Here is a 23,368-nt window from a genome sequence, read left to right as displayed (position 1 = left end):
CTTGATTAGTACACCTTGACACAGCGCTCACTCTGCGCCAGGAGCCGTTCAGAGCGATCAGTACCCTCTCATCCCCATTTTAGAGACCAGGAAACCAGCACACAGAGAGGTTATGTAACTTCTCTAAAGATACACAGCAGATCAGTGGCAGGAGGCAGGAGTCCAACCTAGGCCTGTGCAGGCAGCACTGAACCATCTGCCACACAGGAATGACATCAGCTATGGTGACAACGAACGAGGAGGCCTGAATCCCAAAGAAATCCCCCAGCAGGCCTGTAAGGGGATGTGTCTGGGCCTGTTGGTGCAAAGGCGGAGGGAACGTGAGGACCCCTCAGTAGGGAGATGGGATGAGGGCGAAACTGAAGATTGCACACTGGGGAAACCGAGGCAACAGCAGAAGCCACACACCAGGAAGCGGCAGCCAGAGAGATCTGAAGAATGTAAGACTGAGTGGAGAAAAGGAGACTGGATGGAGGCCACAGCATCTTGCCCTCCACCTACGGAAACACTCACGGGTGTGCAGAGCTCCGAAGCCCAGTCCGTGGTCTCGAACCTGCACTCTGCTCCGACTTCAAGCAATGTCCTTTCATCTCTGTGCCTCGATTTCCCCAGATATAAAGCAGGGGTGATATGAGCACCCACCTGCGAATGACTCAGAGCAGTGCGTGCTCCGAGCGTGATTATTAAATTAACAACCGCACCACATACATAGTACACACAGACAAATGGCACGAGTAGAAGACACAGAGCCTGCGGTCTGGGGAGAACGGAGGAGAGTCGTGGGAAGCAGAGGGAAATGGGAGTGGGCAGATGGATGCTAAGTTCGGAGGGGGCTCTGTGCAGGCTTGGCAGCGGGCCACGAACCCTCTGCAGCATAGGTAGAAACAAATTGCCCGCGACATTGGAAATAACAAACGCTGTGACGCCCCTGGGCCTCAGGCCTGGGAAAATGCAGGCCATCACCCCCAGCCCCACTCGCACATTCCTGCTATCTCTGGGCTTGCCAGGACCCTGCCCAGCTTCCTCTTTCCTTTACTCCCTGGCTCACGCTGTCGGCAAGCGGATTCTGAACCTACTGGGGGCTGTGCATTCTTCCCGGCACCTTGGGGAGCGCAGAGTGGCCTGAGAGACGTGGACATGTTTACCTCCCCTCCAGGCATTCCCTCCTGCCTTCACCGATTCGTACATCCCCTCACCCCCTCATGCATCTGCTTGGTTCATCCATTTGGCCATTCACTGTAAGTCTGTAGAGAGGAAGATGTGGGGCTGTCCTGCCCTCGGACCTCACAAGCTACGTGGGAGACAGTCCATAACTAAACGATGGCCACTGGGCTGGGGGCTGAGAAGGAGGCAAATGGGTTATTGAGCTAGAGACCAACCAGGGGCCCATTTAAGAGGAGTGATCAGGGAAGAGGGACCTGGATGTGGAAAACTAAAGACCCGGAGCCCATCCTGGGAAGAAAGACCTGGGAAATGGCAGATTCCCAACAGTGGTACCATCTCCCCACACACTCATCCATTCATCCGTGTGCCCATCCACGTGTCATTTATTCACTTATTTGTCTAACACATACGGCAGCTTGGTCTACCTGAAAAAAAATCATTTTGGAGCCACACAGGTTTGAGTTCTGATTGCAATTTTGCCATGCCCTAGCGGGATGGCTGGGGGAAGTTATTTGATCTCTACGTGCCTCAGTTTCCTCTTCTGTAGAGCGGGGATGATGATATCTAGTGGGAGACCGGGTGTGAGGGTGAACTGAAATGAGGATTCGGTGAGGTAACAAGGGTTCCCCGGAACATGGCGGATGATCCCTAAATGGCGGCTATTCTTCCCGTCACCACCAGCCGGTCTCTTAGAGATTGCCCAGTTCAGGTGCCTGGTCCTGGACCACCACTCTGGTCTGTATACTGACCCCAGCCATACACCCAGGCTGCATCACAAGTTCCCCCAAGATGCCTACCCCCTGACACAGGATGGACGTAGGACAACCCAATCGTGCCAGCCTAGGCCGCAGCGCATGCTGGTCTCTTAATTCACAAATACTGGGACACACCTAATTGTCTCCTTCGGGCCTCCTGATGACCCTATAGGGTAGGCACTAATGTGACCCTGTTTCTTCAAATGAGGGAAACTGAGGCACAGAGAGACTGTTGGTTGTCCAAGGCCCACGAGTAAGTGGCAGGGCTGGAGTGGCACCCCAGGCCTTGTGCCTCCTGACCCACTGCCCTGTCAGGGTCACCGTGTCACCTTTCTCCAGGTTTCGCTATACTGCAAATAGCAGCGGCCAGTGGGGCCAGCGGGGCTGTCAGAGGTTCTAACAGCAGGTATGAGCAGTCAGCATTTCCATCATGCTTTGGGCATCTGTTCCAATTGCTCCTCACAATCAGATGTTCTAAAACCCATCCCGGCATTCTCCAGGGTCCTCATGGCTCCATCACAGAGCATCAAGAGGCTTTGGCAGGTCAAGCTGGCTTGGAAGCGTCCGGTCCTGACCCTGTGCCCTGTCAGGGTTCAGAGACTTTGGTTTCAGCCCCAAGACTGCCACCAAGTTTGTGTCCACTCTGAAATCGCCTGGCGTCTCCGTGGGCAGACCGCTCCAGCACCAAAGGGCCTGGCGGCTGAGCAGGCACAGGGCACTCCCGCAAACGGCTCATTTACAGGGATGAGAACACCAGCCCCAGAGCCGAGCTCATTTGCAAATTCCTATCATTTCTAGATAGCTGCCCTTCGAGCCATCCTCCTTTGCTTGCAGCCAGTGAGGGAAGACTGAGAGATGACAAATCAAAACCAGAAGTAGGAGCAGCCCGAAGAAATGGGAGGGAGGTTCCTTTCCCAGTTGGGAGCCCTTTCGAAGCCCCCCCGCCTGCCTGCCAGCCCAGCCCAGTAACTCTATCTCCCCCTCCGCCCGCACCCGCCACCGTCTCCCCCTCCCCAGCTTTGTGAAACACCCTGGCAGGCTGACCCCAGCTCCTTCGGTGAGAACTCACCGCCCCCATGTGAAATCACAGCCCTGTAACTTTCCCTTTAAGAACTGTCAGAGCTGGGGAGGCCAGCCAAGCCCAGGCTGGAGGTGGGGACAGAGGGAAGGAAGAAAAAAAGAGAGAGAGAGGCAGGAAAAGTTTTTTCAGAGGAAAATGCAGGGCTTGTCCTTAACCCTGACGTCAGATCTTGCTTTAATAAAACCCCCCAAAGGCTGCGGGAAGAAGCATATCTGGTGCTCCTCATGGGCCAGGCCAGTCTCGGCCCAGCTCCCCCGAGAGGTGGCCGGATCCTCTGGGCTGCTCGGTCGATGCCTTTGCCACTGACTTCCAGGCATGAGGTGGTTCCTGCCCTGGACGCTGGCAGTGGTGACAGCAGCAGCTGCAGGCAGCGCCCTGGCCACGGTGAGTCCTGTCTGGAGGGGCTCGGAGAGGGGCCCCAGATCCCTTCTCCCCCGGGCTGCTCCGTGAGTGGGCAGGATGAGAGGGCCCAGACCGGACTGGTGGGGAAAAAGGCGTGGCCCAAGGTGAGGTGTAGGGCTGTGGGGGGTCAGCAGATCCCGGCAGGGTGAGGAGGAAGGGGCAGCATGCGGAGAAATAAAACAAGCAGGTCCTCTATGCCCTTCTTTCCCACCTGAAACAGCAGAAAGGGCACTAGGTGGAACTGGGAGTCAGGGGCCTGGACTCCAGGCTGAGCTCTGCCCAGATTAGCTGTGTGACCTTGGACTTGTCACTCACCCTCTCTGAGCAGCGTAAAGTAAGAAAGTTGTTAGGAGGTTTCTAGAGTCTTTGAGTTTGGAAAATGAGTCTCCAAGTGTTGGAGATACTATAAGGAGGGGAGATGGAAAATGCCAAGAAAAGTTGGAAAGGGAAATGCCAGCTTTCAACCAAAGCGCCTCCCTTGAGCAAACAGCACTTGGGCTGGTTTTCTACCCTCATCTGCTGCCGCCTTGGGCTTGCACAACCCTCTACAGTGCACGACACGTGCACATTGGGTCCTGAATATAAAGCTGCTGTTTCAGGGGCCTCCTGAGGGTTCTCTCTCTCCCACCTCCATCCCAGGAGAAGCCAGACACGTGGCAGCACCTAACCAGCCGCTGGCTCCGGGTGCAGAGGCGGGCAGGCAGGAGGTGGGCAGCTGGGAAGAGCTTCTGAAGTCGAGCTCCCACAGGCCGGCCAGGGACTGCTGCCAGGGTCAAAGCCAAGAGTCAGTGGGAAGATGGCAAGAAGGGTTTATTACACCCACTCACGCTGACAGCTTCTTTTGGGACAAATGTGTCCCATTCATGATGAGAAACTGAGGTTCGGGGTAAGCTACCTATCAGTGGGCTCGGAGACACTGGTTCTGATTTACCCAGATCCGAGGCTGATGAGCCGACCACAGGCTGGTTGCCTCGTGGGGTAATAGGTACCCTCCCGGAGCCCTGGTAAGCATCAGGAGGGCAGGGCGTGCGTCTGTGCGATTCATCGTTAAATTCTCTATACCTTGCGCCGTGCCTGCCCGTGGTGGGTGCAGACATCCCACAAGCAAAGTTCTGAATTCTATTTTACCAATGAAAGAAATGGAGACAGAGCAACGGAGGGCCTTGCCCGGGGTCTCACAGTTAATAAGTGGCCAGGGCTCAGACTTCGATCTTTTCCTGCCGAATCCCGCTCTTTCTTGCAGAGCTTCCCTTGTTTAGGGGAGACTGAGCATTTCCTGCAGGCTGGAGCAAGAAGAAGAGGCCAGACCAGCCTTCATCTCAGGGTCGCCATGGCCAGGAGGACAAGGGGTAGATGGAGAAGAGGTGTGAGGTGTAGGGCAGCTGGAGTCTGAGTGAGGAGGAGGAAGAGAGAAGTCTGCAGGTGGCTCTGAGTCCACAGGAGCCCCAGGGACCGCCACAGGGCAGCCAGCGCTGGAGAGGAGTCGGGTACAGAGTGCGGGCTCAGCGGAGGGGACCCTGGAGCCCAGAGTCCAGACAGACCCAGGCAGCAGCAGGCAGGGAAGGCTCCTGGGAGGAGACAAGGTGGCTCTCCTCTGTGCAGCCCCTGGCCAGGGCCATCTCTGGGGACGCGGCACTGCCCAGCCCACACTTGTCCCTGGTCTCGGGGCTCCCTGCTCACAGCCCAGCGCCAGAGCTCTCAGGGCATCCCTAACAGCCCCGGTGAGGACCACCAGCGCTTTCCTTAACGGCCAAAGCCCATGCATGGCCATCCTCCCCAAACGAACATAGAACCGGAATGCAAGTCCACTCAGGGTCCTGGGGGGCATTTTGATGAAAAAAAATGGCTATCGATGTTCATATGGAAGACAGAGTTTGTGCAAATTGCCAAGAAAACTTTGAGGAAGTAGAAGCCTGGCCCAATCAGATAGTAGAACATTCTCTGAAGGTTCTGCAATTGAAGAAGGAAGATGCCAACCCAGGAAGCGATAAATCGAGGAGCAGGACGGGGTAGTGAGCTCAGAAACAGAGCCAAGTACATTCGGGAATGTCATGATAAAGGGCTGTGATAAAGCTATGATAAAGGGACGCTGCAGATATGGCTTGTTTTTCCGTTGCTTTGTTCTTTGCTTCCATCTACGCATATTGAGTACCCAATGTGTGCTCAGAAAAAGGGACTACACATAGTAAGCCCTGCCAACCCCTGTGCCAAATACCATATATGTATATATGTAAGACCTTCCTCAGTTCATCTGACAGGCATGTATTAACATTTATTAAGCATCTCCTAAAACTCCCATAGTAATACCATTAAGCAGATATAATCATCCTCCTTTGTAGATGCAAAAACTGAAGCTCAGAGAGGTTAAGTAATTTGCCCCAGGTCACACAGCTAGTAGTCAGTGGAGTTGGCATTTGAATCTAGGTCCAGCTCTTTGCAGGGCAGCCTCCTGCCTCCTGGTTCACGTGCTTGTGCAGAAATGAGAAGCACACGGTCTCGCCCCTACAGAACTCACAGGCTAGTGAGGTACGTGACAGCACCCACATGTTGGAATGAGAGGTGACAGGGCGATGTCCTCCAGGAGAGAGGGGCTGGATGCAGGCTCTACCACGGCTGTGCCAGCTTCAGCAAATCCCTTATCCACTCCAGACCTCACTGTCCTCTCGTGTTTACGGGGGCTGACAACCTCAGCCCCACCCAGCTCCCTGCTGCTGGGGAATGAACGCAGGACCACCCGAGGGAGCCTCGCAGAAGCGTGTGACTGGGTAAATGCATGCTCTGCTAACAAATTCCTGGGCAGACAGGAGGGCTGTGGTAGTCTGTCTGCAGGTGAGACCCATACAAATGTATGTGGGATGTGCACAGATGTACATGTGTGTGCACGTGTCTGTGATCATGGCATGTCTGGGTGTATAAATGCCCGTGGTGTATGTGAGCGCCTAAGGATGCGTGTGCTAAGTGGGGAATGCAAACTCAGTCTCTGTTCCCGGGAACAACCGCAGGATAGGGTGGACCCGGGCATGTGGAGTATCCCTTTTAAAACATCACAGGAGCCTCAACAATATGCCTTCTTTATACCTCCGGTCCGTAGTTTGGATCTGAGCTAGCATTTCAAACCCCACCCCAGGCCTCACACCCACCAGCTGCCCGCTCAGAGCCTCTTCCAGGAACTCTGGGGCTCTGCTCCCAGCTCAGGGCCCCTCCCGCCCACCACTCGTCGGGGATGCTGGTGAGAGCGCGGCACCAACAGGCATTTTCCACCTGGGCAGGCACTTGGCAAGGGCTGGCCCTCTGGAATGGGCATGGGAGCAGGGCTCCTGGGGAGACCAGACCCCGACTTCCGGCTGGGCAGTACCCCAGGGCCCCTCAGCACACTCACCTCCCCCAGGTTTTAGAAAAGGCCCTGCCTGGCGCCAGCAAAGCAGCCAAATGCCAGAAGGCTGCCTTCGGCTTTGTACAAACAGAAACCCTGGGATTCCTCCCAGGAACCTCCGTCATCCCTCTGGGCAGCTGGGAGAGGTTGCTACACACACTGTGGGTTTATATGGGAGCAAGGAAAGTGAGCCAGCAATGGTCCAGGGTGGAATTCCGGTAGGGCCTGGGAGAGATGCCAACCACAGCCCAGGAAGCAGAGCAAGGTAGGGAGCATCAGATAGAACTGTGTAAGACTGCGATGGTCTAAGAGCTGGGTGCGGCGCATCTGTTCATTCATTTAACACCTTTCCAGCGTCCTGTGTCCCAGTAACAAGGATGGTAATCAGGGCTAACATTCATCAGGCGCTCACTGCATCCTAGGCACAGCATCCCGTGCCTCTGCATATATATATCGACTCCCTCGAAAACCACACACCGACACGGCAGGCAGTCTCATCACAGTCTAGCCCAGCTCTGTCCAGCCAATAGCCACTCGCCGCGTAAGGCCACTGAGCATCTGAAGTGTGGTTTGTCCCAGCTGAGCTGGAGGAGTAAAACACACACTGGATTTCAAAGACTTAGTACGAATACAAGAATGTAAAATTCTCATTATGATTTTTTTCTGACTCCATGTCAAATTGATATTCTTAATATATTGATTATTAATTGATATTCTTAATATATATATATTAATAATTAATTATTATTAAAATAAATTTCACCTGTTTCTTATTACTTTTCATGTGTTTACTAGGAAGTGTAAAATTCCATATAGGGCTCACATTATATTTTACTGGGCAGGGTTGGCCTGAAAATACACAAGTGTACAGAGAGGGACTACAACAGGTGGAGAGGGAAAATCATCAAGGGTTCTAACCCCGGCTCCTCCACTTATGAGCTGTGCACCCTTGGACAAGTAACCCAGCCTCTCTGAGCCAGTGTCTGCCTCTGTAAAAAGGTGTAATATTAGAACTCACTACTTGGGGCTGTTGGGAGGATTAAAGAGTGAAATGGAGATAAAGCACACGAAGGCCCCGCACACCCAAGGGGAAATGGGAGGGGACTCCATTGTTCCAACAGCAGTGACAGGGCCTCCCAGCTCGACTGGAGGCACTGGCTGCAGACAAGTGCCACGTCTGATGGAGGAGGTGTTTATAAAGGAGCCAGGCTCAGCACCAGGTAGGCCAGAGGAGGGGCAGACAAATTGGTGGGCTTCGCCAGGCTCACTGCGGGGATGTCTTCTGAAGACCTTAAGTTTTCTGCATCCTGGCCAGCTTCCCCAGCCCATTTAGAGGGAATTGATGAACACTTTTGGATTATTGTGCGGGAGAAAGAAATAGTAATGATGACAATGATGATGATGATGATGGTGGTGGTGGTGGTGATGGTCATGATGGTGGTGATGATAATGGCGATGACGGTGGTGAAATGATGGTTCTAATGGCAGTGGTGATGGTGGTAGTGGTGATGGTGTTGGTGGGAATGAAAACAGTGATGATAGTAGTGATAATGATGGTTCTGATGGTGGTGGTCGTGATGGTGATGGTGCTGATGATAATGGTGATGATAACGATGGTTCTAATGGTGATGATGATGCTATAGGTGAGATTCGCGCCTTCCAGCCCTGAATCAGGGTCCCTCGACACTGACTGTGGTTTCCACAGCCCAACCACTTACTTGTGCCATGGATGTTGACAGCCCCACTACGTGCCCAGCCCCTTCCTATTTCTAGCGATGTGATGACAGATGGTTGGCTCTGGCCCTACCATTGAGGACGGCTCACGTGTTGGAGACAGACTTTTACACTAGCAGAGAAGAATGTGTCGAGGAATCAGAGAGAGAATCTCAGAGGTCTACGGGAGAAAAATACCAATGCCAGGGCCCTGAGCCTGAATTCTGAGGAGGCCTCCAGGCACCTGCACGCTAACCGACACCTTGACGATTCTTAACGTACACTTGATTTCAAAAACCATTGCATTAGATGGACTCTAGCCTTGACATTCTGTTAGTCTGCCGTTTCTCCACGAAAGAGGGAGGTGGAGGACGGAAGGGAGATAGAATCAGAGGAGAAGGAACCAGGCCTCTCAAAATGTGAATAATGGACATTCCAGGGGATGTGATAAAATCTGTGCCCGCCCACTCTGAGGCCCCCAGTCTGGAGGCAAGTCCAGGCTTGGGACGTGGACTACGGATCTGCTAAGCCTTGGTGGGGTGGGAGGGGGGAGTGAGAGGAAGCGAGAGCCAGGCCCCAAAGAGAGGAAGAGAGGGGTCCGCCCGCAGGGAATCCTGTGTTGAGTCTCAGAGAGGAGAGAAGCGGTCTGTGCCGTGAGCCGGCCCTGGGCTGGATGCGGGAGCGGAAGAGGGTGTCCAAGAGCAGAGAAACTTTCTGAGAGAGCAGGGACTTGTAACCCTGCCTTGGGGCAGAGAGGCGGTAGCCTCGCCAGGATGGCTGGAAACCCAGGGGAAGAGCTCATTGCTGTGAATTTAGACAAGCCATGGCTCTCCCAGCGCCATTTTCTAATCTTGAAAATGAGGAGGTTGAGCTTGCCCCCGAACTTGCTTCCAGCTGGAGCCACCATAGAGTCCCAGGGTCCACTCCCTCATCACTGGGCGGGCCCATCATCTCACCGGCAGCAGGGCTCACATGCCATAATTCTTGTAGGGGGCGCTCGTGCTGCTGCCACTCTAGAAAGGGCTGCCCACGCTCTGAGATGTCCCTCGAGACTTGCTTCCTCCCTTCAAGATGTCCCAAAAACGTCCCCCTGTTGGCCCACGTCTCTCTTGGCAAGCCTTCAGAGTGTACCTCTGGTCTCATAAAAGTGGAAAGCACACCACAAGCTTAATCTCCAAGGGGTCCCCCATCTCCATGGCTCCCCAATCAGCCCTGGTCCTCAGCATCCTTGGGTGCTGCCTGCCAAGGACCAATGCCGGGCTCCCCGGGGCCTAGTGAGTCGGGCCAGGCAGGGGTCCAGGGTTCCAGAGTTTCAACATTTTCCACCACAGATGGTCCTGGATGCCTTGCAAGTTTGGGAAGCATCCTTGTAGATAACGGCTGCCATCAATGGGCTTCAGTCCCACCTGCCTCCCCCTCTCAGTAAATAGTGCCTCCACCTGACCCCATCAGAAGCCTGGGGCCATTGCCCACCCTTCTCTCCCTGCCCTGGGCCTGGCTCCCCACTCCTCCTGCCACAGCCTCCACTTCTGACCTTCAGCTGAGCTCTGCCTCCTGCAGCTCCAGGCCTAGAGGTCAAGCCCCTACACGGAGCTTGGAAGGAAGAGAATAAACTCTGCAGTAGGAATGATCTGGAGTAAACCAGAGTTTGAATTTAGAAGGGGATCATCTTGAGCACCTTGCTTAACCTTCCCGAGCCTCAGTTTCCTCCTCTGTGACCAGTGGACATCCACCTCTGAATAGAGTTGTGCCAAAGAATAAGCCGGGTGGGCACAGAGCCTGGTGCAGATGGGCACTCACGATGCTCGCTTCACTTCCTCGAGTCTGGCCCACATCTGTTTTCCAGCCCCATCCTTTGGGACTGCCTCCTTCACCTTCTCTCCTACTTCTAGGGCGTTCTCCTATGTGCTCAAGGGTCCCCACCTCTGCACGTGCCCATGCTGTTCCTTTGGCCTGAAATGCCTTTCCCTCCCTTCTTTGTTCATGAAATCAATGTCATTGTAACTGGTCCCCCTCCAGGAAGCTTCCCTTGCCTCCCCCAGGTGGAGCTGCCAGCATCCCACCGTGGGCACCCATGATCCCTGTTCTTGCCCAGGTGGAAGGAAGCATGTCACTCAGCAGAGCTCTCTGCTGGCCTTGCCCCGTGTATGAGCCGCCCTTCCTCACAGCCCCTCCCCGGCAAGGACAAACCCCCGGCCTTGGCACGTGCTGTGCCCTCCCCCACCTGGCTCATGCTTTCTCCCTCCTGGACCTGACAGCTTCCCTACTCAGTTCGCTGTCACCATATCTGCTGGCACATTACAGGTGCCCAAGGCACACCTGTCGGTCGAGTGAATGAATTAATAAACAAAACCAGAACAGAAGGATGATGGGCGGGGCGGATGTGTGTGGAGGGGACAGTCGGGAGCGGGGACCACCGCTGACCTCTCTGAAGTGGACGCTTCGTGCTGGGGAGGAGGAAGGAGGGAACCTAACGAGAGGGCCCGGCCTGATCGCTCGGAGGACTGAGCAGCGAGCCGCGGCCAGTGGGCTTGGTGCCTGAGCACAGAGCCAAGAGTCTCAAGACCCCCTCTAGTCCAGGCTCTGATTTTGTCTCTGAGCCTCGATTTCTTCATCTGAAAATGGGGACAGGAAACCCACTCTGCTCGTGCTCCAGGTAGGATGGCACAGTGGTTGGGGGTGGGGGGGAGTGGGTGGCAGCACACAGCCTGGGGTGGAGAGCCAGCTCCAGCACTTCCCTGCTGGGCCTCAGTTTGTCCCCTGTGACAGGGACTTAAAGAGAGCCCCTGTGATGGGGAGAGAGTGCAGGCGAGGCCCTGAGCACCCGCCGAGGGGGAGCTGGGGAGGCGCGAGGGAGTGGACGTCAAGGAGCTTGGGGTCAGTGGTGCTGTCTTGAGAGTTCCTCGGCAGCGGGAGCTGGGAGTGGGCGCTGAGTGGCTTTGGAGCTGCAGCCACCTGTCCTTCCAGCTGCTGCCCAGGTAGTTACACCTGCCCCCCCCCCACCCCACACGCATACACACACACAACACATGCACGTAAACACCCCAGTCCATTCCATGGTAGCCGTTTCTAGCCCTGCATTCCAAGGGACCACATCCTGACACTTGGAAACGTCAGCTCTTAAATGATCACAAGCGCCAACCTTGTCGAACCCTCACTGTGTGCTGGGGACCACACATGTCTCACTTAGTCACACAAGGGAGCCCCGGGTGGCAGGAGCTTTTAGCATCCCACTTCACAGAGGAGGAAACTGAGGCACAGGATTTTACGGATCCCCATGCCATCCAAGCTTCAGAAACACCACCGAGTTCCCCACGCAGGGCTGGCGGGACCCACTCCGGGGGGCACTAGGTGCCAGCCCCTTGTCCACCTCTGCCTCCTCTCCTTGCCTGAGTCAGGACGCAGTCTGGGAGGAGAGGGGAGGAGGTGGGTGGGGCTCTGGGCTGGGGGAGGGAGGAGAGACCTTATCTGAGGCCCAGCCACCCCGTGACCGACTGTCAGAGCTGGAAGGCGCCAGAGGGATCGCCTCATCCTGACCTCCCTGTGGGGAGGCCATAAGTCTCCCAGTGGGGGCTGGAGCCCCAGGCTTCCACCTCCAGGTACAGGGCGGGGCGTTGGAGCTGAAGGCTCCGTTTCCTCTCTCCGCTGGCCAGCTGCTCACTCCTCCTTTGTGAGCCCAAGGGATGGCCACTTCTTCCACCCTTGTTTGTACTGGCTGTTGCTCCAGGGCTGGCCCCCTCCCTGGTGACACCATGGCCTGGGACCCGGATGGCTCTCAGTTCCTTTTGGTTTATTGAATGAACCAGAAATTGGGCAAGAGTAGTGTCCCTTAGAAGTCACTGGAGGAGCATGGCACCCAGAGTCAGAAGAGCCGAGCATGTATTTTCTTGCTGTGTGTCTTCACCTCTCTGGGCCTCAGCTACCCCATCTGTCAAATTGAGGCAATCAGTGCGGACCTCACAGGGTTGTTTGGATCGTAGCCTGGCACGAGGGGTTGGCTGACTCAGGAAGGACCCCCATCTTCCCCCGAAAGAGTGCACCCCTCCCGGGCTTGGCCCTCAAGGTCCTCTGGCTGTGGCCCCTGCCTGCCAGCTCCATGTCCCAGCAACACTGACCACTGGTCCTTCCTGCACCATGCTGCACTGCTGCCGCCTGCACGCCCTTGTTCATGCTGTTCCTCAGCTTGGATGCACTCATCCTTTAAGACACACTGCAAATGCCTCCTCCTCTGGGAAGCACGCCCTACCCCGGGCCCTGCCCCTTCCCCTCTTGTCTTGCTCTCAGCATTCACCTGGACATTGCTGAGACACCCTACGGGGTGGCCCTTCGGCGTGATGCCTTGAGAGACCAACACTGGGTTCGAATCCCGGCTCTGCCATTTGCTAGTGGCCTTGGGTGAATTATCCGACCTTTCTGTGGCTCAGTTTACTCTTCTTTAAATTGGAGAAGATGTTTCTTAAAGCATCCTGCCTCTTAGGGTTATCACAAGGGTGGGATGGCTTATTTAGAGTGTAAACTGATAAAGAGGCTTCCAAGACAAAACATAGCACAACAGACAGGCCTCATTTTGATCTTCATTCAAGGAAATCATTTGATTAAAAAACTACATTGGAGACGATCAGTGAAATTTGAATATGGACCAGGTATTAACTAAAGAAAATCACAAAGTGCAACTCATTTTATTGGTGTGGTAATTGTATGGGGTTTATATATATATATATTTTTTTAATTCCTCATACTTCAGAGACACACTGAAGAATTTCAGGTGAAATCACATGATGTTTGGGATCCGCTTGGAAAAACTCAAAAGGGAAAAAGTTTGCCTGTAGGTGGGAGCAATAGATGAAACAAGACCGACAAAGTAAGTGTTGATAAGTATTGAAGCTGATACAGTCTGTGAGGTTCTATTCTTCTCCCAGCTTTTGTGACTATTTGGACATGTCCCCAACAGAGAATTATCATGTTTTCAATTTCTTTACCTCTAAAGTGCTGGCGGTAACGCCTGCCGCTTGGTGTGCGCTCTGCGGGGGCTCGCTGTTCTTAACCACGTTATCACTCCAGAACAGAAGTTAGGAAACGTTTCCTATAAAAGATCAGAGAGTAAATATTCCAGGCTTTGGGGGCTATAAGTTCTCTGTGGAATATTCTTCTTTGTTTTTTTTACAACTCTTTAAGAATGTGAAATCCATTCGTGGCCCTTATGAAAATTCCGCGGCCAGATGTGGCCCGTGGGCCGCAGTTTCCGATCCTCACCTCGGGGCACTGTCTCCTCGGAAGGCAGGACGTTCCCCGAGCCTGCGCTTGGAACTGAGTCCATGCTTTATAGGTGTTTGATGAACGAGTGTATGAGCACACACACGACAGCTTCTTATTTGGAAAGAAGCCTGGTGTCCTGCCCTTCTACGCTCTCCATGTATCATCGACTTCCTCCACCAGGAGCTTGCAAAACAGCATGTTTTTAAAACCAATTAGCAGAAAATCTCCAAAAACTTCCCACATCCCATGATGTGCGGCCTGGCCAACGCTGAGTCAGCCGCAGGCCCCGCAGCTCCCTGGAGGTCCCGCCATCCATCCATCAGAGCCGGAGCCTGGGCAGAGCAGGGAAGGCTCTGGGCAGCGCTGGTCCCCCAAACTCTCAGGCCAAGTGACTTCAGGGTTGGGAGCTCAGAGCTTTCCAAGACAGTGGTGCAAGCAGGACCCGGTTCCATGGCCCCATCTGGAGGGCGTTCCCACCAGGGGTGGGGGTTCAGACTCCTAGGGGCACACTCCTTGGAGGTGCTCAGAAAAGAGGGGTCCACCCACTCACATTGTGGCTGCCCTGGCCAGTTGCACCAGAAATTCAAGAACACAGTAGTGGAGAGCGCGGGTCCGGGCCTCCACAGCTCTGGGCCCAGGCCAGGGCCACATTCTCCCACTGCCCCTGGGGGGGGCCTCTCTTTGCAGTAAAGGAGCAAACAGAAACCGCTTCCAGGCAGAGCCCTGCTTCCCTAAGCCCCCAGGCCCAGAGGGGCGACTCCGGCCATTTCTGTCTCAACCCTGCCCCCTTGTGGGGCCTCTGGGTGCAGCCTCCCAAACACAAGCATCCAAGTGCTGGGAACATCCCTCCTGGTCACTGGGCGCCGGCCCAGGGCGTGCTGGTGCGGAGCTGGGCACTGAGGAGGCGGGAAAGGGCACGTTCTCCCTGGAGAGCCCCACAAGAGGCTCCCATCTCCTCTTCTGTGGGCCCTGGGCATCCTGCGACCAACTCCACGACAATCCGCACCACCTGAGTCGTATCTTTTGTGAGCCTCTGGACTGTGGGCTCCCTTCAGGTGGAGACCTTGTCTTGTTCTTCTGAGCACCAGCCGCACAGGAGATGCTTAGTGCACGTGTGTGATGGGTGGATGGAGGAATGAATGAATGAATGAATGAATGAATAGGAACGTGAATGAATGAGGGAGGGGTGCAGCTTGGGGATTGTAAGTGAGGGCTGCTGAGGGACAGTCCGGGGTCACAGACCACTTCCCAGCTGCCAGACCTTGAGCGAGTTACCTGAGCTCCCTAAACCTCAGTTTCCTCATCTGTGAAATAGGGCTGGTACCAGTAACTGCTCCTGAGGGCGCCAGAGGACGCTGTCCCCCTCACCATTGTACAAACGAGGAAACACAAGCTCAGAGAGGGTGAGCGCAGCCCCAGGTCACAGAGCCTTGGAAATGGGCTCCCACCCGGCAGACACCATACCCTCTCCACCTCCTCCGGGGCCCTGTTCAACCATGAGCCACACACACTCTCAGGAGAGGAGGCTCCAACTCCCTCATCAGAAGGGACATTTCGAGTTCCCCAAGTGGCACTCCACCACCAGCCTCCTACTTTCTGCTCTCATGCCTACCATCATGCATTTTTGTAAAAATGAAGTAAAACTGATGTGCAGAAGTCAAATTACAGATTTATGTGTTCCTAGGTCTATTTTGGGGGAGCTGGAAAACAGCATGAAATCTGTAGGCACTGCTCTTCTTTTTTTTTTTTTTTTGAGGAAGATTAGCCCTGAGCTAACATCTGCTGCCAATCCTCCTCTTTTTGCTGAGGAAGACTGGCCCTGAGCTACCATCCATGCCCACCTTCCTCTACTTTATATGTGGGACACCCACCACAGCATGGCTTGACAAGTGGTGCCATGTCTGTACCCGGGATCCGAACTGGCGAACCCTGGGCCCGTGAAGCAGAACGTGCGAGCTTAACCACTGCGCCACCAGGCCAGCCCCACCACTGCTCATCTTTAAACATCACCCCCAAAATACATGCGAGCATTTCCTGAGGGGCTTGCATTGTTTTCCTTCCCAACTTTAATCTGCTCCAGTTGGGCCAATAAATACTATCAAAAGGATCGAGTCATCGCTTTCAACCTGCCTACTGTCGCCCATCCTTGTCCCGAGGGCCAAGTAAGACGCTGTCTGAGTCCGTTCAGGCTGCTGTAACAAGATACCACAGACTTTGTGGCTTAGAAACCACAGAAATGTATTTCTCCCCGTCTGGAGGCTGGAAATCCACGATCAAGGCCAGCACAGTTGTGTTCTGGTCAGAGCCCTTTTCCTGGTTCACGTGGCATCTTCTCGCTGTGTCCTCACCTGGGGGAAGGGACCAGGGAGCTCCCTGGGGTCTCTCTTACAAGGGCTCTAACCCCATCCATGAGAGCTCCACCCTCATCACCTAATCACCCGCCATGGCCCACCTCCTAACACCACGACCTTTAGAGGTTAGGGTGTCAACATAAGAATTTGGGGGGACACAAACCTTCAGACCATAGCAGACACTTAGGGGTCTTATCCTTGGGATCTGCTCCTTTTTGAATTTTTCCCCCTTTCAGTCATTTTTCACAAAATGTTAAAGGCAAAAGACATCATTTTCAGTTGAGTGCCCATGGCCCACTCACCCAGCAGGGTGTCCCCTGTGAAGTCACAGACGGGGCGCGCTCTGTAGTCTGTGCGAGCTGCTGCGGGGAGGGCCATGCAGGCGCCAGTGGGTACCACACCCAAGTGAGGTTGTACAGGCCTCAGGCGAAGGAGGAAGTCAGCCTAGGGCCCCACACCCTTCCCACTCTTCCCCAAACTCTAAGGGGGAGGTCGCATTGCACAGAAATTGCCAGGTACACAGGTCAATATGCAGACTCTGGGCCCAGCCTGGAAGAACGGAAGCCAAATATTCCAAGGGGGGTCCGGGAATCTGTACTTTAACAAGGTCCGTGGCCCGTGGTTCTCAGCCTCTGCTGCATCCAGAACCACATGGAAAATCCCAGGGCCCGGTTCCCAGAGAACCACTTAAATCAGGATGCCTGGGGATGGTGCTGGACCATCGGTGTTTATTCATGCTTCAGATGGTTCTAACACCCAGTGAAGTGCGGGAACCACGCAGGAAGTGATTCTGGTTGAGGTCACTGCCCTGGGTTGTCGGGAGGGGTCGCTGAGGAGGGCAGAGCCGGGCGGGTGGTGAGGCCTGTGTCCTGGGCTGAGCAGGCAGGACGGGGCAGGAGCAGCTGGGACCGAGTGAGTGCTGGGCACCCAGCCCGGGAAGCCTCAGGGGATTGCCCCCACCCCCCTGCTTCCCCTTAGACACAGTGGTATGGGCAGGAGTCCAGTCCCAGAAGCACATCGTAAGAGAGACTTTTATGTGATCAAGCACAGCCTGGAAGCGCCCAAGGCCGTTCTCTGCTTCCCCTGGCCTTCCCTGGACCACATTCCCCTTGCTGTACGATTGTTTCCCTCTTAGCTTCTGCTCTCAGAAGAAACGGTGCAGGCCCCGCAAGCAGTGGGTTTGCAAACGTGCCTGTACCAAGCAAGGGGCAGGTGGGCATGCCATGCCATCTTGGACACGCAGGGTGGCTGGTGTCATGTGTGTGTGTGTGAGAGAGAGAGAGAAAGTGTGTGTGTCTGCATGAGAGAGAGAGACAGACAGACACACAGACACGGCCACATCTGGCATCTCATGGAGCAGGAGGAGCAGGGAGGACCCGAGAGAGGTGCCCACAGCTGGGCCGGCTCCGCCTGTCTGGGGCAAGGGGAGGCGGCGGATGGATGGGCATGAGGTCCCCCTGCAGCCGCGGCTCCATGACCAACTGGGAACCCCTGCGAGGTCACCATCACCACCCCCGCATCCCGGCTGCTGCTCGGGATTTCTTGGACAGGCCGTTTTGCTAGAAGCTGATGTCGTTGTGAATGTCCCCTGCCCGGGAAGGGGACACAGCAAAGTCGTCACTGGCCCACACCCCTCGGGGTACGGCTCGGGCGGGGCAGGAGGGAGGAGGGCCCGCGGCTTTACCGGTGGTTCCTCGGGGAGACGCGGAGGCTTCGCGCACAGAGCTCAGGGTCAGGCACTTCAGACTGGCACCCCTCTGCCATTCGCTGCCGTGCATCTGTGGCAACTTCCAGACTCCCCGAGCCTCAGTTTCCCCGCTGGTTAAGTGGGTCGGGCTGCAATTCTACAAAGGCTTGGTATGAGGAGTAACTGACAGAGCGAATGCAAAGCCCTTAGCACCGTATCTAGCATATTTAATGTAGAAAATAATTGGCATTAATTATTAAATGGGTCAATATTGGCCGGAGGAGCTCTTGAAATGAAAACACAAGTTCCTGGAATTGAAGGAGACTGGAAAAGCTCACACTATGGACACTGTGAGTTCTGGGGATAGTGGACGCGCTGGGTCCACTGCTCCATTGCTCACGCACTCAGCCACCAGAACAGCAGCTTAGGCTGGAGTTTATGGAGGAAGGGGGACTGAAACAGGGCGATGGGCCACCATGAGCTCAGCTTGGGCAGTGACATTAATGCCCAAGGTCATTACTTCTCATGAAATGCCGTCCTTGGGGCACAGACACCTCACATGGGGATCTGACTCTGCTCCCGGGATCCCGACAGCCTCTCCTGGAGTGCCCAGCCCCTGTGGAATATTTGTTTTGCTCAAGGGCTGATGGGAGCGTCTCCCCAAAGACCACAGGCGCACAGTCTTTCCTGTGGGGGTGATCGCATAAAACGGAGGAGTTAGGGGCTCAAGAGCTCTGGGCAAGGCAGAGCTTGGTTCCATCCTGATGGTGCCCCAGAAGCTGTGCGGCCTTGCACAAGTCACCCAACCTCTCTGAGTCTCCATTTCCTCCACTCTGGGGAAAATTAGCAGGCCTGCCTTGTGATTTGTTGGGGGGATTATATGAGATAGGGCACACAGAGCTCTCCGTATATGATGAACACTCAACAAATATTAGCTATGGTGATTGTAAGGGCCTGGGTGTGTGTGTGCACAGGGAAACAGATGGATGGCGTGTAGTCCCTGCCCTCAAGGGTGGACAGTTGAGTCAAGGAAATGTACATGGACTCTTTGATTCATTCTACAGACAGATGCTTACTGACACCTACTATGTGACAGGCTTTGTGAGTCCTGACGCCCTTCTACAGCCGCCAGCCCAAATAATTGTCTAGCTGCTTCTTGATTATCTCCGCTGATGGTATCCTCACTACCTTACAGCCAGTTTCTTCTATTAGAAAATTCTGCTTCACACCTATTAGTGGGGGAAAGCATGAACCCAACCGATTTGGGTTCAAGTCCAAATTCTGTCACTTACAACATATTGACCTTGGGCAAGTCACTTTCCTGATCTGTAAGATGGGGATAATGATACCGGCCACTGTGGGAAAGACAAAAGGAAATGGGCCAGAGGAACTGAAGCCTAGCTCAAGACTCACGCCTAGCAGTCACCAGGGTGATGGTCTGCAATGGACAGACCGGCTAGGATGCTAGAAGAAGCTATAGCCATGATCTCATTTGGCGCTTGCTCCCAGTACCTTGTGTGTATGGGGGGGGCGGGGGGGGGGGCAGCATCTAGCAGTAAGAACGTCATTGTGCAATGGAGAAAACCAGGCTCAGGACGGGAACTTCCAGAGTCGCATGGACAGTACGTGGCAAAGGCTAGACTTGACACGATACAGTGTATCTGAAAGATGGATCAGCCCCTATCATTCTGCTGCTGAAATCCTTCAAGAAATGACTGCAGCCACCTCCAGCCCAAGGCCTGAGACCTTAGCAAGGCATCCGAGGCCCTCCTTGACCTGTGCTGCCCATTGATGTCATCGGCGTCCATTCTAGCCTCCGCCTCCTCCCACCTCCTCCCTGCACCCTATACCAGCTCACCACACTTCCCCCATGCTCCAGAAACAAGTAGTTCTTGCAGCGCATGGCCTTTGCACATGCTGGGCCTTCTGCTTTGGTGCCTTCCTTGCCGCCTTAGTCCTGCTCATCCCTCACGGTCCACTTCCCACACCTCTCCGAGGGGCCCTCTGAGGCCCCAGCAGACACCGCCAGCCCTTCCTCCTTTGTGCTCCCACAGGCGGTCCCTCGGGGCCTCCCATTGCATCCCCACTGGATGCCCAGGGCCCGTGTGCCAGTGCCTGGAGCAAAGTGAGAGCTGACTAGAGATGGGTTGGCGAGCAGGTAAAGGGAGAGCGAATGAATGAACGAGTGGCTGCCACCTTATAGCACTGAGCACGCTGAACTGCAGTTACCATTTAGACGTCTGTTGGCCTCATGGCGCAGCGAGCTAACGAGGACAGGGACTGTGTCTTATGCACCCCCGCTTCCCTCGAGCCTGGCACAAAGCCGGGCACATGGTAGGTGTTCACCAAGCACCTGTCCATAGGATGCATGAGAGAGTCAACGTGCATTTCCCCGAGGGCAGGAGCCACGGGCCATCCTCCCGCCTCCCTGCACGCACACACACACACACACAGAGAAATGATTATAAGGAGTCTGCACTTACTGGTGACCTGTAGTCACTTCCCCTAGGGTGCCGATGTTGGACACGGCAGCTGGATTCAGGGGGTCTTGCACCAAAACCAGGAGTTCTGGTACCCACCGTGCCAGCTCTTCTCCCCTTGACGCAGTCTGGGAGGTTTCACACCACTAGATGGCGCCAACTGCAAGGCTAGCTCAGCAGACCCAGCACCCATCCCTCCACTGCCTGCAGGTCCCAGGACCGCTTCCCTCGTCCATGGGGCTTTCCCTTGAGGAGACCACATGCCCTGGAGCTCCTGGCAGGTACCTGTAAAGGAGGCTCCCTTCTGGGGATCCTCAACCTGGTATGGTGGCTGCAGGGCAGACACTGACCATGTGGGAAGGGGTACCCACCAGGCTGCAGCCCACCCAGCTCAGCTCCAAGTGTCCAGACCCCCAGCCCTGGGCTGGGCCCTATGGGGGCGGGAGAAGAAGTGCAGGGGGAAAGTCATGCCTTTGAGCGTCTGCCAGGTGCCAGCCTCCGCTAGTGTTTCCACATGCGCGATGCCGCTCACCCCCTAACAGCTCCTGGAGGGGGCATTATTGTGGCTGTATCACAGATGGGGTCTTTGAGGCTCAGAAAGGTTAGGAAGATTGTCCAAGGCCACACAGAGAGAACCCACTGCTGACGGCCTCACGTCCCATGCTGTTTTCTTGACACTCAAACTTAGAGCCCAGAGGAGTGGTTCTAGGATGGGAGGTCCTGAATATCAAGGGATGCCAAACCCCTTGTAGTCAACAATCCACCATCCATCTATCTCACCAGGCAACTTATGAAGCCCTGTTGGGTGCCGTGTGCCCTGTTGCAGGCACACAGGGAGCAGTAAGGCACAGACGCTGCCCTTTCAAGTTCACATTCTGGGTGGGGAGGCAGCACCTCTAACACGGCCTGGGAAAAGCACGGAAGGCTTCCAGGAGGAGAGGGGCTTTTTTATTTCCTCTACCAAGCATGTGTCCTGAGGGTCTGGGGACTGGTGAGAGATGGTCCACAAGTGTTCTTGTAGCTCTGGGCTGTCCACTGTCAGACCGACAAGGAAAAGCCTCTCCCCGCAGTCAGAGAGGCGGGTGTGTGTTCGGATGATTTTACTGATTTGGGGTTTGGGGTTCTGTCGGATCATGTTGTGTATTTGAGGAGAAGCAAATGAGGGCAGGCACCTAATCCTCGCAGGTGGACGCAGACCAGCCCTGCCGCCCCCACCAGCAGACCCGCCTGAACCCAAGCTCTCGGTGACAAACCTCAAGTCCAGGTTTGCCTGTGTGCCTTTCACGGCCCTGTATTTGTGGAGTCAATCTTTCCTGCACTTACCGTGTGCCCAGCCCAGGTCCAAGAGTCCATCTACAGCACCTCAACCTGGACCATCTCTCCCGGCCCCTGGTCCTCGCCGCCACGCATGCAAGGGAGGACTTCAGTCACCATGGGTGTTCAGAGAGGTCCCGGGGCTCCCCTGGGATGCCCAGCACACAGCCTCATATTGTAACAAATCACGTCTCAGGTCTGTCCCTCCCATACGCTGTGGGGTCCCCAGGCACAAAGAACTTTACGATTCCTTTTAAGCGCCTAAAACTCATAAGAGACTATGAGGTAGCTCAACAAACATTTGTTGAGTGACTGAAAGAGCCCAGGGGAGGCAAATGGAAAAGGTACAGACATGAGAGTCGGAGAGCCATTTGCGTCCAGGCCCTGACGTGGACTGTGTCATCCTGGATGCTATCTCTACCTCCTTGGTTCTCAGTTTCCTCCTCAGAAAAAGAGAGGGAGAATCTGTCTGCATATGTCAGCATCTGTTGTTCAAAGAAGGAAATGCAGGTCTATAAGTTCCAGGAGCAAGGTCCCTCTGGTTCGAGATGGAGGGGGTGGCCTGGGGCCCCACCAGCCCCGCCTTTGCCCCCTACAGAAGCCCTGGCCACCACAGGACCCGCTGGGAGAAGCCCTGGACAGGAGGCTCTTGGAGCCTTATTTCCCCTTCCCAGCTGGCCCGTTGTCGTGACCATCCTATTTGGATGAAGCTGAACCTACTGGCCTGGGGATGGGAGCAGGCTATGGGGACAGGGAGCGGGGCGGGGTCCCTTGTGCTTTGTGCAGAATAAAGCTCTTCTCTGCAGGGTTTGTGCTGCCAACAGGAGCAAAACACCCATCCCATGGGGCGGGGCGGGCCAGTGGCAAGGAGCTGTGAGGTTGTACACCTGCTGCCTCCTGCGGCAGCCCTTTCCTGGTGCTCCAAGGTGAAAATAATCACGATAACAGTCATAACAGTAATAGTAAGTGCGCCGGCTGAGACCCAGCATTGATGTGGGTCCACTGGTTCTGTGAGCCCTTGAGGACCCTCAGTGGAATAAAGAGCGTGGATCTTCAGGACGCAGAGAAAAAAGCAGTGGGAGCTGGGGAGCATCTCACAACGTGACATCAGAGGGATTTACTCCTCAAAGCCTCCGCTCCCTCATTAGTAAAGCAAGGCCGACTCATGCCCCTCCTGGCTTGTGGGATGTTCACGTAGGAGAGAAAACACACACAAGGCTCCGCAGGCCAGAGTTCTGACGCAGAATCCACCAGCAGGGGCATTCGGGCCATTGGCTTAACATCTCTGAACTCTGGGCTCCTCCGTCTTATTTGTTTTATCGAGGCAAAAGGAGATGGCTGGCTATTAAAAGCAGGGTAGAAAAACATAACTTTATGTAACCTTTTCAAACGCCATGAAGACGGGAAGGTGGCCGCAGGCCGTTTGGACTTTGGCAGCCCTGCCTGGCAGCCCCCTTTATCTCTGCCATTCCCCCGCAGGCTCTCTCTCCAGCCCCCACAGCCATGGCCTTCACCCCTGCACCACTGGAGGACATGTACTCACGCCCCCAGTTCTGCAAGTGGCCATGCGAGTGCCCGGCGTCCCCACCCCGATGCCCGCTGGGGGTGAGCCTCATCACCGACGGCTGTGAATGCTGCAAGATGTGCGCTCAGCAGCTCGGGGACAACTGCACAGAGGCCGCTGTCTGTGACCCCCACCGGGGCCTCTATTGCGACTACAGTGGGGACCGCCCGAGGTACGCAATAGGAGTGTGTGCACGTAAGTGAGACCCCCTCTCCTTCCAGCAGCCCC

The 23,368-nt window shown here is 55.1% G+C and overlaps 1 protein-coding gene across 2 annotated transcripts in view; it reads left to right on the top strand.

Annotated features, from left to right (window-relative positions):
- The first annotated feature begins 3,119 nt into the window (after positions 1 to 3,119).
- CCN4 (cellular communication network factor 4) overlaps positions 3,120 to 23,368 on the top strand; it is a 34,497-nt gene continuing 14,248 nt past the window's right edge. For both annotated transcript variants that reach the window (XM_046642452.1, XM_046642451.1), the window contains exons 1-2: positions 3,120 to 3,384; positions 23,056 to 23,335. In XM_046642452.1, coding sequence (XP_046498408.1) covers positions 3,316 to 3,384; positions 23,056 to 23,335 — 349 coding nt within the window. In that variant the 5' untranslated portion in view covers positions 3,120 to 3,315. The remainder of the gene's footprint in view (positions 3,385 to 23,055; positions 23,336 to 23,368) is intronic.

The sequence above is a fragment of the Equus quagga genome, chromosome 16 (assembly GCF_021613505.1).
Source record: "Equus quagga isolate Etosha38 chromosome 16, UCLA_HA_Equagga_1.0, whole genome shotgun sequence".
Lineage (NCBI taxonomy): Eukaryota > Metazoa > Chordata > Mammalia > Perissodactyla > Equidae > Equus > Equus quagga.
The sequence above is the reverse complement of the archived record's forward strand: the minus strand, read 5'-3'. Positions and strand labels throughout refer to the sequence as shown.